This window comes from Artemia franciscana, chromosome 7, assembly GCF_032884065.1.
Source record: "Artemia franciscana chromosome 7, ASM3288406v1, whole genome shotgun sequence".
Lineage (NCBI taxonomy): Eukaryota > Metazoa > Arthropoda > Branchiopoda > Anostraca > Artemiidae > Artemia > Artemia franciscana.
The window spans coordinates 37,368,944-37,383,405 of NC_088869.1; the positions used below are offsets into that span (position 1 = coordinate 37,368,944).

Below are 14,462 nucleotides of genomic sequence, written 5' to 3' on the forward strand. Positions count from 1 at the left end.
AAGGTGCGAAGGAGGATACTTCGCAGCTCTTTTGAAGTCAGGTTCCTTGATGCTAAAATATGTTGTTAACAGCAGTAGTCATTATTCTTTCATGGCGTGTCCAGTTTCGTTCCAGTCATTGAGCCTTTCGTGGTGCATTTTTTCATAAAAATGAGCTTGAGTACATTCAAAAATAAACTCAATCAATTCAAATTCATATAGCTACAAACTTCGCACATTATTCTTACCATCAGTCTTAGATGTGGTTGAACTTGACAAATGTTCATCCCTAAATGCTTGACTGGATCTAAACCGAGAGCGGCGACTTTAATCAATATGGCATTCATTCCACTATCAATCATTTCTTGTAAAAGAATGTCCTGGTCTCTTTTCCATAAATACGCTAACGGCACAAGACCCAATCTGTCGCACCTGGAACATATGTTTTTGTAACAATTCAATTTAATTTCAATTAGTTCCATTTATTTTAACCACTATCAGCAAAATTACAAAGAAAAAAAAAAAACAATTTCCCTACCTCACCCCTCCATCCTCCACTCAACCAAAATCATTAATATATACTTACCTCGTAAAATAACATTTTCCCCCGCCCAAAAAAAGAGACACAGAAACACAACAAAATCATGTCAAATTCCATTTGTAGCCTAACACATAGGAACAGATTTTACTGGTTTTACTTCTACCCTTCCACATATGGCAGAAGGGGGAAGGTCGGGCCTATTCCTTTTTTTAGAATTTTGATAAAATACCTATTACCGTTTACACTTATTTACCGTTCTTGAAGGACTACCCCCCCCCTCAATTGAATTCTTCAGTAAGGACTTTTGCTATTTCAATCATTTTTGTCAATATCACTATAGCTATGCCACCCAGAAATTTGCTATCCTGTTTCAATTAAATAAGCCAGACTTTTTTTTGTTTTAATTTCCGTGTAATGTGCAAAATCCGTGGCTGTAATTAGGGTAGACATTTTGACATGCTGGAATATTATACGGTTTTGTAATAAACACCTAAAATAGAATGGCAACGCTTTCGAAACTTTCCTAGAGACCGTATGGATGACCTCGTGAGGATCTACACCCCTTGCTATATGAAGACATGTCACTCCCAACAAAAGAATGTTCTGTTAAAAAAAAAAAAAGTATTTCACAGTAAAAAAGGAAAGAAAATGATTTAAACAGTGAACACTCTAGAAATTTTGTGCATTCCAATATAGTATTAAGTTATCATTCTTAACAGAAGAAAGGAGTAATTAGAGAAAATAAAACAAGGCAGAAAAAGAATTCAACTTAACTTACACATTTTCCACTCTATTGTTCTGGTACGAAGAAAGTATTGCGCCAACTGACACTGCTTCAATATCCTCTTTACCCTAAGGGGAGGAAAGACAAAATCTGGTTTATTTGCTTTAAGTTAACTTACCGCTGTTGGGAAATATTACAACTACTACCGACTCGTAACGACATCATGACTTGTAAGGCCCGACTCACAATGTTAATAGTTGCTTGCCCCCCCCACTCTGTTTAAAGCTTCTGTTTCTACTGTATCTCCTAGCATCTCAAGCCCCACCTAATTTGGGACTTCTTGCTTTCCTCTTTTTCCTTTGAAGGCTAATTAGCACAATCCTTTTAAGAGATGTGGGCGATTGTGCGTCCCGAGAAGACAGGGGCTGTTTGTAGATCTTTCCCCTAAGATCAACCTCTTCTCCCGAAGTCTCCAGGTCTCACAACTTCCTTCTAAAATCTAGCCTATTTTTGGTACATTTTTCGAAGTTAAGCCACACCTTTCCAATAATAAAGTGTACGTGCCAGAGCGAAATTTTTATATTTTCAGTTATAATGGATGTGCCTTAAGGTCCTCTATCAGCTCTTCCCCCATGTCACATGCCAAACCTCATCCATCATTCATACACGATTCCCAGTTTTTAAAACCGGGAATTTCACCTTTGAAAAACTTGATTATAAAGGTATACTTCGAAAAACTTACGCGTAAGACACCGACCCGTGCAGATTTTTTGGAAATGAAATGAATATAGTGTTACTGGTTTCTAGATGTGTTAAATAAAGAATTTTTTCAAATGAAAGTAAAGAGCGAAATTAAATTTAAAAAGAGCATAAATCATGATATACACGAAGGGGAACTGCCCCTCACCCCCTATCCCACATACGACACAAAAGTTTTACTAATGCTTTACAGAGGGCAACAAATATAGCCTTTGCTAACTGGAAATTTTTAACTCGCTGATCACCTTTCAAAACATTTAAACTGAGAGTTTTATTGTTTAAAGCAACTGATCATCAGCACGTCCTTCAATTTTAGAGATATTGTGACAAAATACTCTTCATCCCATTCCCACTGTCCTTTTGTTCTTATTAGTTCTCAAAGTATGGCGAAAGAAGTCAAACTTTAGCATAAAGAGCAGTGTCAAGGGGGAGATATATTCGCCCTCACAAACAATATCATTTGTGTTCGTTAGAAAGTTTTAGTATCGCTCTTTACTTCCATTTAAGAAATAAATCCGTTTCAATTTGCATGGGATGGGGACTGGCTACACTCTGATCACTTTTTAGTGTAAAAAGGGCACTAGAGCTTTCGACTTTCGAAGCGCTTCCATATGAAGTGCCTCTGAGAAAAAATAAAATAAACTAAAGCCTTATGGCTTTTTACTATCAGAGGTAATGCTAGAGCATTGCATCTGATCTAAAGATGCTTGTTTTCTCCTATTCTTCTTCCTTTTTTTTTCAAAACGTATTATATCTCCCTTTCTCACTAGCTAAAATAGTTAAAAATTAGAGCCTTTCTATTTTCCTTTTAGAGCCCTTCTAGAATGAAATGTCTCCTAGTGATAATTCACTTTTGTAGTCAGATTTTGAAACGTCCAATATTTCATGAAATTTGTCATCGACTATGGTATGGCAGTAAAAAATCCACCAAAATCCTTAAACTTTTGTCTTTTTTTAATATCACTGTTCTGCAGACCCAGACATATCACCTGACCATATGCAAAACCCCTGTACCCAGTTAAATAGCATGACTTATCTCAAACTTTTTCTTTTTTTAACGACATCATTTTGTAAATCCAGGTAAATCAAGTGATCAAAATGCCAAACTTCTTAACCTAGTTTAGTATTTCTGGTTATTTCTAGTTGACATTTCTAGCATGATTATTTCTTTATTGCAAGCAGCTGAGGTTACAAAAAATATGCCCAGTTGGTAACTGTAAGTACTTTGTCGACCGGTCGCCTTTAAAAACATTTGAACAGAGAAATTTCATTGCTTAAAGCAAATGCGAATAAATTCCCTTGCCCACAAGAGAAGCCCAAACTATAACTGAAACATCAAAACTAAGCCTCGTATCCCATCCCTTACTAGCACAACCGCCAGACATCGGACAAGATTTATGAACGTAGACAAATCTAAAGTTTGGCCTGCAAAATGTCTCAGCAGTCAAAGACCGAACAAATGATAATGTGAAACATGACAGCCTCCTAAACTTTCAGAAACTCGTATACGATTCCTTACTCGTATACGATTCCTTACTGAGATGACTGCGCGATCTCAGCCAAGATTTATGAAGATGAAATATACCCTCAAGTTTGGTTTTTGGAACGTGTGGACAATATCTCAACTGTTAAAGACTGGAACAGTGATGCATTCAAAAAAAAAAAATAAACGCATGGCTGTAACGCTGAAGTTTGACTTGCGCTTTAGCAGAAGTCAGCGAAAACTTCAGAGATTGCAACGAACACGGTGAGTTGGTAATTGCAAGTTTTTGCTTACAGATCATGTTTAAAAACGTTTAAACTGAAAATTTTATTTCTCAAAGCCACTGCAAGCCAATTCATTCATTCGCAAGGGAAACTAAAACCGCTACTTAGACATCAAGGGTAAGCCTCAGATCTAACCCCTTACATGATGACGACTATGTGACCTCAGGCAAGATTTACCAATGTCAAATATAACGTCAAGGTTGGTTTCATGAACACCTGCATGATGTTTATATTATCAAAGACAGAACGAGTCACAAAGCAGTGTTTGGTAGTCTCGTAGACATTCTGGTCCTCTTCGAGGTTTGATGGCTCGTTTCTGGACTTAAGAATCCGGATGTCCACATGAAAAACATCTATAGCAGACCAGAAAATAGTCTAGAACTTGGAGTTGTCTAATGATGTCAAAGGATAACCCAAGAGCTTTCCCATTAGAACAAATGTACAACCAGGGTTCCTAACAGTCTGCATTATGATAGCTTATGCAGAGTTCAGAGTGGTAACATTCTTATCGCCAATAAGTGATACCACAGACAGACATAAAGAAATTCTACAGAACGCTCCATACTGTGTCAAAATATATACCAAGACACCACATCACCTGCTCTCTTGGAAACTTTACTCCGAAAGTTGGAGGTGACCGCTTTTTTCCCCCACAGACTCTCGATGACCACAGCCTTGGTCAGCATGATACTAGCAAGGTCCACAATAATCTGAACAGCAAAAAATATGTAAAAAAGACACCTCATTAATAACAGTTCCTCATTAATGAACAATATAGAGCGAAAGGCGTTTCTCTCAAGAAAGTTGCAAGAAACAAACAAAGAAACCTACTTGAACAAGGAGCATCCCAATTGAGAAGCCGGCAAAGATGAAAGATTATGATTTTACACTACAAAAAACATAACGAAAAGGATCCTCTCTCTGACAAGTTAAATGCTCTTCAGGAATCCTTGTAACTGAGCATCTTGCAGTAAAATGAAATCTGGGCTGATCACACAAGCAATTGGATACTTTGGTTTTCTCAGAATTTTTGCTTGACACCATTTTAACCCTCTTTTCAGCGTATTGGTCCCCATCTCCTACTAGATTTTGAAAAATACTTTTTGGGGTATTTTCAATGAAAATCCCTGGTTTGCGGGTTTTGATTGAAAAAAATGATAAAACAAACCCCTCCCCCCTGTATTGTAGCAAATTCATTCTGCACCCCCTAGATTTTTGGTACCTGAACAAGTCACATCAACCCCTACCCCATCTGTTTGATTTTCCACCATAAATACTTTTTGAACTGAATCTCATATGTATATTATGTTTAAAAAAATTGAATGTTACATGCAGATTTTAGAATTGACGATAGGATAAAGGATGAACAACAGTTTTACTGCAAAAACTAACGAAAAACACGAGCTTTACCCACAACCTGACATAATAGGTTTCTTCTTCACTATTTTTTCTGTTTTAGTGGCAAAAAATCTATTAAGGACAGCAAAAATCTCCATACAGTCTTTCTTTTATTAAGGGCACTAATCAAACAGTTCGTGGTAACGAACTGTAGTAAGGAGCGACCCGGCTCAATAGTAACCAAAACTCTAAAAAATGGAATTTTGATACCAATAGCTACATCAAAAGAATCGCATTTTAATGCTGGTTTTAAATATTTAAGTTTCATCAAGTTTAGTCTTACCCATCAAAAGTTACGAGCCTGAAAAAATTTGCGTTATTTTAGAAAATAGGGGGAAACGCCCCCTAAAAGTCATAGAATCTTAACGATCAGAGAACCCTACTGTAGAAGTTTCGAGCTCCTATCTACAAAAATGTGGAATTTTGCATTTTTTGCCAGAAGGCAGATCACGGATGCGTGTTTATTTGTTTTTTTTTTTTTTCCCCAGGGGTGATCGTATCGACCCAGTTGTCCTAGAATGTTGCAAGAGGGCTCATTCTAACGGAAATGAAAAGTTCTAGTGCCCTTTTTAAGTAACCAAAAAAATTGGAGGGCACCTAGGCCCCCTCCCACGCTAATTATTTTCCCAAAGTCAACGGATCAAAATTCTGAGATAGCCATTTTATTCAGCGTAGTCAAAAAACCTTATAACTATGTCTTTGGGGACGACTTACTCCCCCACAGTCCCCGTGGGAGGGGCAACAAGTTACAAACTTTGACCTGTGCTTACATATAGTAATGGTTATTGGGAAGTATACAGGCGTTTTCAGGAGGATTTTTTTGGTTTGGGGGAGGGGTTGAGAAGAGGGGGATATGCTGGGGGAACTTTCCTTCGAGAATTTGTAATGGAAGAAGAAAATTTCCATGAAGGGAGAGCAGGATTTATTAGCATTATTTAAAAAAAAACAATTAAAAAATAAAAGTGAAAAAGCTTTTTCAGCTGGAAGTAAGGAACAGCAATAAAACTTAAAACAAACAGAAATTATTACCCATATGAGGGGCTCACCTCCTTCTAATACCTCGCTCTTTACGCTAAAGTATTTTCGGTAATTTCAACTACTTATTCTACGGCTTTTGTGATTCAGGGGGTCATTCTTAATGAATTGGGATAAAATTTAAGCTTTAGTGTAAAGAGCGAGGTACTGACGATGGGGCGAATCCCCTCATATATGTAATAAAAACATGAGAATACATAAGTTCTTTACGTAAGCTAATTTATAAGTTACGTAAATCTTTTACCAATAAAAAGATTCGAAAAAAATTAAAAGTTCTAGTTGCCTTTTTAATTAACCAAAAAATCGGGGGCAACTAGGCTTCGTCCCCCGCTCTTTTTTTCTCAAAATCATTCGATCAAAATAATGAGAAAGCCATTGAGCCAAAAAAAAAATACGCAAATTTCGTTTTGATTATTCCTCTGCGGAGAGCCAAAATCAAAACATGCATTGATTCAAAAACGTTCAGAAATTAAATAAAAAAAACAAGTTTTTTCAACTGAAAGTAAGGAGTGACATCAAAATTTAAAACGCACAGAAATTACTTCGTATATGAAAGAGGCTGCTTCCTCATCAACGCCCCGCTCTTTACGCTAAAGTTTTTTACTGTTTTAAAAAGAAGAATTGAGAGAAAGAGTCAAACTTTAGCGTAAAGAGCGGGGCGTTGATGAGGAAGCAGCCTCTTTCATATACGAAGTAATTTCTGTGCGTTTTAAGTTTTGATGTCACTCCTTACTTTCAGTTGAAAAAACTTGTTTTTTTATTTAATACAGTATAAAAACGAGCACTTCAAAGATGAGCCAGTGGTTGAATCATGTTAAATATTAATCTATTGCATTTCCCATTGACTGTATAATTGTCTGTTATAATCAGGATGAATTAAGTCAGCCTGCTAATTTCTTATTACCTACTAAAGAAGCCAAAGGGTATCCAGATGACTTACATTAAATCTTTCAAAATCAGAATTTTTTATATTCTTTAGAAGAAGCCTGAGATTTCCAAATATCAATAGCAGCCCAGATCACAATGCCACAATCATTGAACCAGAAAGAAGTTTTTAAGATTCCTGGAAGTACTTTTGCAAGACTTTCTATCTTTCTGACATCTTACTAATAAAATAAGGCTAAAACATCTAAAAAATTCGAGTACATTAATTACTAATCTACAACATGGATGGGAGGTCCTCTTTTTTGCTAAATCTTCTGAAAATCCATTATGATAAAACCAGATTTCACAAAATTTTGTGGAACATTTTGCAGCAGTTTGTAAAGCATTATTACCTTTACTTCTTCTAGAAGACAATAAAGATCCTCTACTTCATCACCGTCTGTTTGCAAATATTCTAAAGATTTTTCTTTTGCAACACCTCTGATTGGTCTCCTATACAGTGGCAAATCCAATGCTTTGGCAACAGCTTCGATGGCATCATGTCCAACTGTCTGATACATGTGACTATCTTCTTCCCCTATATAACACAAAAGCAAGAATAGGTGGTAACTTAAGCTGTTTCTGTCATAACTAAATAATTTAAAGTAAGAATTAAGGCACATAAAAAAAAAAGATTTATGAATTAGAAAAGCAGTACTGTGAATTTTAATATTAATAAACTATATACTAAGAATCAACTTTTTAATGTTTCAAAAACAAGAGATTATCAAGTTAATATTTTCACAGATAAATTTATCAACATCAATATTTATCAATTCTTCCCTCTTCTTTCGAATATTTTTTCTATATTAATAGTGATCCCCATAGCCATGATACACGAGGGGCATCAAATCTGGTACACCCATTTAGAAAATACGGTTAGAGCTACTTTTCTAATTAGAAATTTTGCCCCCTCTGTATGGGATATTATTCCAATTGAAATAAGATATTAGAGTTGTCTGACATCCTTCAAGGCTGCAGTTAAGAGATTTTTCCTTGCAAAAGAATGGTATGTTTGTATGTATATGCATATAGTTTATATGTTTGTATGTAGTACTATGTAGAGTAGAGAAGACTGCCACCTGCTGCCAACAAACCCTTTGGGACTTTCTTAGCAGGTGCTGCAAAGTGTTTTGTATACATTTTAAAAATGAAATTTATCTTATCTTATCTCTTAAAACATGATTTATCTAACGCCAGATTATTTTTGATTGGTTCAAATACGAATTAAAACTCAAAGCAACAGCTTAGCAGCTGTTGCAGCTAAGCTGTAACAGCTGCTAAGCTGTTAAAAAATAAAAGTCTCACGGTGTAAATATCACAACAGATTCCTTTGGTTTATTTCAGGAGCAAATGAAGTTCCTGGATGGATATTAGCTCCATGTTGAAATTAACAACATTATAAGAGCTGCAACAACAAACGAACCAACTTGTACTTTTACCCCACTTTTCCCTAGTCCTAGTTAAGACATTGTTCATGAGATGACTGCCTTTACATTAGCACTGTTCAAACAAATAAAAGTTCAAATAGGGATGAGTCCTTTTATTACACAGAGAAAAACAGATACAAAAAATTCTGGATATTTCGACCACATACATTAGTGATCGTCATCAGCAAATAAACTAAAGTATTGCAGTTAAAAACCATATTTATACATAATAAAATAAGTATTTCCGAGTCAGAGGTAGTTTCCAGTTCATTGGATGAGAGAGTTCATTAAAAGTCTTGAGTTCTTTAGTATTGCCTAAATGTAAGTTGAATTTTTAACAAAAATGGCACAAAATTCTTCTTCAAGTTGCAAACAAAATGTTGCTGAATTTAAAGTGATACACGTGCTTGGTCTATCATCCCCATATAAACAACGTAAGTATTTTTTCGCAGACCACACTGCCTCCCTATAACAAACAAATAAAAGTTCAAATAGGGATAAGTCCTTTTATTAGACAGTGAAAAACAGATACAAGAAGTTCTGAATATTACAATCACATATCTCAGTGATCATCATCAGCATACAAACTAAAGTATTACAATTAAAACAAACTGTATTTATACAGAATAAAATAATTACTTCTGGGTCAAAGATAGTTCCGGTTCATTGGCTGATAGGGTTCATTCACAGTCTTGAGTTCTTTAATATGATCTAAATGTAAGATGAATTTTTAGTGCAGGTGGCACAATCCTCGTCTTTTTCCAATTACAAACAAAATGTTGCTGAATTTACAGTTATACACTTGATTGGTCTATCATCCCCCTACATTTTATTCTGCATAAATATAATTTGTTTTAATTGCAATACATTAGCTTACCTGCTGATGATAATCACTGATGTATGTAGTCAAAATATCCAGAGCTTTTTGTGTCTGTTGTTCACTGTCTAATGAAAAGACCTATCCCTATTCAAACTTTTATTTGATCATCATAGAAAGACTGTGCGGTCTTTGAAAAACTACTTAAGTCGTATATATGGGGATGATAGACAAAGCAAGTGCATAACTATAATTCAACAACATTCCGTTCTATCTGCGTCCCAGAAGTAGTTCTTTCATTCGTTTTAATTGCAATGCTTTAGTTTATCTGCTGATGACGATCATTGACGTGTGTGGTCGAAATATCCAAAACTTTTGTATATGTTTTTCACTGTCTAATAAAAAGGCCTGTCCCTATTTGGACTTTTATTTATTCATCATAGAAAGGAAGTCAAACCTGCACTGTTCAAAAAAGCTTGTTCTAATCCTTTACTATTTTTGACGTTTTTTTCACTAATTTTACTCCGAAAATTTTTTTTGGTGACTCTTTTGGCCAGTAAACAATTCTTTTGTTGGGAGCTATAAACTTCTTGGATCAAATAAGTTCTATCAGGATAAGGAGGAGTCACAAAAAAGTTAGCTTTTTTACAGATAGACTCCAGAAGGAGATGAACAACATCTTCACAGCATGTCTTTTTTATAGGGTGTATATTATTATGCATTAGGTTACTCTATGACAGAGCCCTTCATTAATTGAATTAAGATTCATCAAAGTTGGGCTATGAAACCACTTAAGGAAGTCTGAAATTTAATCACTCAATTTACAGCAATGATTTGCATTTAATCTTTAAAAGTCTCTAAATTATCCTAGGTGGACAAAAGTTGCAACATGTTTGTGTATACTAGTGAGTCATAGTGGCCATAAAAATTGCAGTGGTAGAAATAGTTGTGTCAGGAGTTATGACAGAAAACGCAGTCATAGTTGAAGCCAGTTGAAAGTTGAAGTCATAGTTGAAGGTTCTTAGACCTTTTCAAACAAAACTTCTGTCAAGATTGAAATAAGTTATGCCTATAAAGTAGGTAGTAAGGGTCGGGCTATTTTTTTCAAGGTTAATCCTAAGGAGCCTAGGAAAAGGATTGTAAGTTAAGCCCCAGGGACATATAAGGTTACTAAGGAAGGGATGGACGTATAAACTTCGATGGGGCTACTTGGTTGAAAATAGAAAGTTCTCATGCATTTTTTAAGAGTCAAAAATAATCGAAGGGCAGTTAGCCCCCATCACACTCTCTTTTCCTCAAATACATCCAATACAAATTTTGAGATAGCCATTTTGTTCAAAATAGTCCAAAGATCATATAACAAAGTCTCCAAAGTGACACAACCCTCCAGAGCCCATGGGCAAGGATTGTAAGTTATACACAGTGGCATATAAGTTTTTTATGAAATAGGTGGTTGTATTAACTTCAGAGGGGGTTCATTCAGTTGTAATTTCTAGTTTCCTTTTTAAGAGTCAAAAGTAATCAGAGGGCATCTAGCCCCTTTCTCCCAGTGCCCTCTTTTCCCCAACTGCATCCAATTAAAATTTCGAGACAATCATTTTGTTCAAAATAGTCCAAAGGTTAAATAAATATGTCTCCTGGGTTGATAAAACCTCCACAGCTACCAGACGAGGGCTGTAAGCCATGCAAGTTGCTCATTGTTAATATTTGAGGTTTTCATGGAAGAGCTGTTTCTATAAAGTTCATCTTGAGGCTCATCCGATTTGAAATCGATAAGTTCTAGTTCCCTTTTTAACAGTCAAAAGTGGTCAGAGGAAAACTCGCCCCATTCCTCGGCTTTTCACCCCAAATGCTTCTGATCAGAGGAAAAGCTAAGAAGAAAGAGCAGATCATCTTGCTCAGCAGAACTTGATCAGGAACATTATTTTGCTGATCAGAAGAAAAGCTTAGTACCCATTTTGAGATGAAACAAAATTTTTTCAAGTTTTTGAATGCATAAGCATCCCCTTGACCCAATACCTCAAAGATGTGTTTCAAACTTTCAAAAACAAAAAAAGCTCACACTTTTTCAGACAAATCAATATTTAGTAGAAACAATTTTCCCGCCCACTTATCCCTTTCTCTACACGTAATATTCTTTCACATCTAAATAACATAAATAAATAACTTTATTCCTCACGCCTCTCAATACAAAATTTCTATGCAACTGACACCTTTTTAAAAGAAAAATGTTATGACAGGGCGAAGAACGGATCGACTGCGGCACGATTTCCATTTAAAGTCGTCCTACGTTAAAAGTCTCGAGACATGGTATGTTTATGTTTAGACTATTGGAGAAGGCTTCCAGTGATTTCATCTTTTCTACTGGGAATGGTAGTTTGTTCCAGATCCTGATGACCCGGGGTATGAACGAATGATGGTAAGAATTAGATCTAGCAATCTTCATCTTCACGGGCTCCAATTGCAGACTGTGCGATCTTGTGTTGCTTTGGGGAATTTTTTTGAACAAGCTTGTCTTTTACGTTCCCAAAATTCTCATGAACTATCTTGAAGAGGGTTTTTAAGTCTAAGATCGTTCTTCTTGTCTCAAGTTTATGGTGAGTGAGCCTTCTTAGAGCTTCGTCATACGGAAGGTTTCTGAATCCTTGAGGTCCTTTTACAAAGCGTTTCTGGACCCGTTCTATTCTGTCAATATCCTTTTTGAGATATGGCGACCAGATGACAGTGGCGTATTCAAGCTGTGGCCTGACGTAGCTTGTGTATGCGAGATCTTTGAGTGATTGTAAAGGTATCGTAGGGCTTGACTGAGTAGCCAGAGAGTATTCGACGCTTTACGCACAACCAGGCCGATATGCTTTTCTGGTTTGAGGTCCAAGCTCAGAATTACACCTAGGTCCTTTTCACAGGTAGATTTTGTCAGGTCGATACCTTTCATTTTGTATGAGTACATTGGATTTTGGCGGCCAAGATGGACGACAGAGCATTTTGCTAAATTTGGTGAAAGTTGCCATTCTTCGAGCTTCTCTGTCAGGGCATCCAAGTCGCTTTTCAGAGCATCTAAGGTAAAGATAATAGATAATACTACAGAAGAACAAATTAATCCTAAAACAAATAGAAATTCAAAAGAATAACACAAATCAAAATTGAAAAGAACAGAAATTACAACAAATAGGAGAAGGGCTAATGCCCACTAAACCTTATGAAGGCTAAAGTATCATTTTCACTTTCCTGAAAACGTAACTCAAGCAAAATTCGAAATTCAAGCACTATTTTTTTTTTATTTGTCACACGAATCAAGGTTTACAAACTAGATTGGTGCTCCATTCCAACCCCCTTCCTTTCAAATTCTCTAAATAGCTGTGTCATTTGCATTTCATTAAAACAATACGTGTTTTGAAGTCACAAGTGGGACAAGGCATGGCTGGAGTTTCTTCAACCACTCACAGAAGACAGAACCCAATGGAAGCACTTGGTCCAGCAGCTCCTTGATGCCAAGTTGGGCTGAATAGCCTGTGTCTCGTCTTAAATATGTAAGTAAGTAACTGTATCTAAGCTGTCAAAGAGCATAGATATATTTTTTTGCAAATGGTATCAAGTTTAATTTCTCAGTCAACTAGAGGAGGTATAAAACTAATTAAACACTACTATTTGTGTCCAGATTTTTAAAAGGGTGTATGTTGTTAAAAAATTTTGAAAAATTGTCTCCAGCATAGAAATAGCAGGTTGAACTATAAATTCTTAAAAAAGAACCAAACAAATTTGAACTATTATTTTCTTTTCCCTGAAAAGACTATGTAAATATAAAACGAACAGAAATTAACCAAAAAACCCTTTTCTACAACATAAGTTTTTCAAAGAAAAGTAAAGAACTCCATTAAACCAAAAATAAGCAAAATCAAATCAAATAATCTACCAAGCCTAAAACTAATGCAAGTCAGAATCAATAAATAAACGAAATTCAAAACGAATAGAAATTACAATAAATAACCAAGTTAAACTCAAAACGAGCAGAAATTAACATGAGTAGGCCTCAAAACCCCTATGGATTCCCACGGCCAGAACATAATTTGCACTTTACTGCAAAAATACAAATGAATGTGCATTGTCAGTTATATATGCTGATATTTTTTCCTTAGGATGTTAATAATATTTGATTTATAAAAGTAAAAATATTGAAACTAATTTTTTTCATTAAAGTGCAAATTATGTCCTGGCCTTGGGAAGACATAGGGGTTTTGAGCCCTACTCATGTTAATTTCTTCTCATTTTGAGTTTAATTCGGCTATTTATTGTAGTTTCTGCTACATAGCCTCGAAAGTTTGAACATAATACCATCAGTCCTTCTTGGGATACTCCTGAGTTGTCTTATTGGCAATCAGGATTCACAAAGTGCTTTTTTATTTAATTCTAATGTAGCATTTAGTTTTTAAAGATAATGAGCCAACAGCATAACTGTGGGGGGTTGACCTATGCAATAGCCCTAGATACTGAGAGAAAAGGGTTATCTCAAATTTTGATTGGAAGCGTTTGGAAAATTATGAGCTAATGAGGATGGCTAATTGCCCTCAAATCACTTTTGATTCTTAAAAATGGTACTAGAACTTTGAATTTCCAATCAAATTAGCTCCTTTAAAACATCAATTATATCACTTGCTATGATAGAGCAGCACTGCCTATGATATTGCTTATATGCCTTTTTAATACTTGCATTTGTATAGTTTTTTCGTTTATTTGAAACTCCCACAAAAACGTTTCAACTTAATGCCATTTGTGTCATTAGTTATAGTAACCATAAAAATAGTATTAAAAATATACAAATAGTGTCTTCTGGCTAGTTCAAAACCTGTCACAACTTACCCTGAAAGGTCTAACTTAATAATATAAACCGTTATTGACATATTGCATTGTCATATCCTATTGACAATCTGCATGATCATAGTTTGTTTTGATTTAGTTCAGCATCAGCCTAAATAACCCTTGAAAGCTTCCTTTAATACCCTTTGCTTGTGTAGTAGCGTTAGCAGCAGTATGCACATGCCACCTTTTTTTCAACATCCCCTTCAACACAAAATCAAATTTTTAACTTAA

General features: G+C 35.5%; 1 protein-coding gene across 2 annotated transcripts in view; it reads right to left on the reverse strand.

Moving 5' to 3' along the window:
- The window catches only part of LOC136029230 (diphthine--ammonia ligase-like), a 28,279-nt gene that overhangs the window by 5,935 nt on the left and 7,882 nt on the right, over positions 1–14,462 (reverse strand). For both annotated transcript variants that reach the window (XM_065707449.1, XM_065707450.1), the window contains exons 2-4: positions 7,481–7,665; positions 1,299–1,372; positions 228–411 (exon numbers count right to left, since the gene is read on the reverse strand). In XM_065707449.1, coding sequence (XP_065563521.1) covers positions 228–411; positions 1,299–1,372; positions 7,481–7,665 — 443 coding nt within the window. The remainder of the gene's footprint in view (positions 1–227; positions 412–1,298; positions 1,373–7,480; positions 7,666–14,462) is intronic.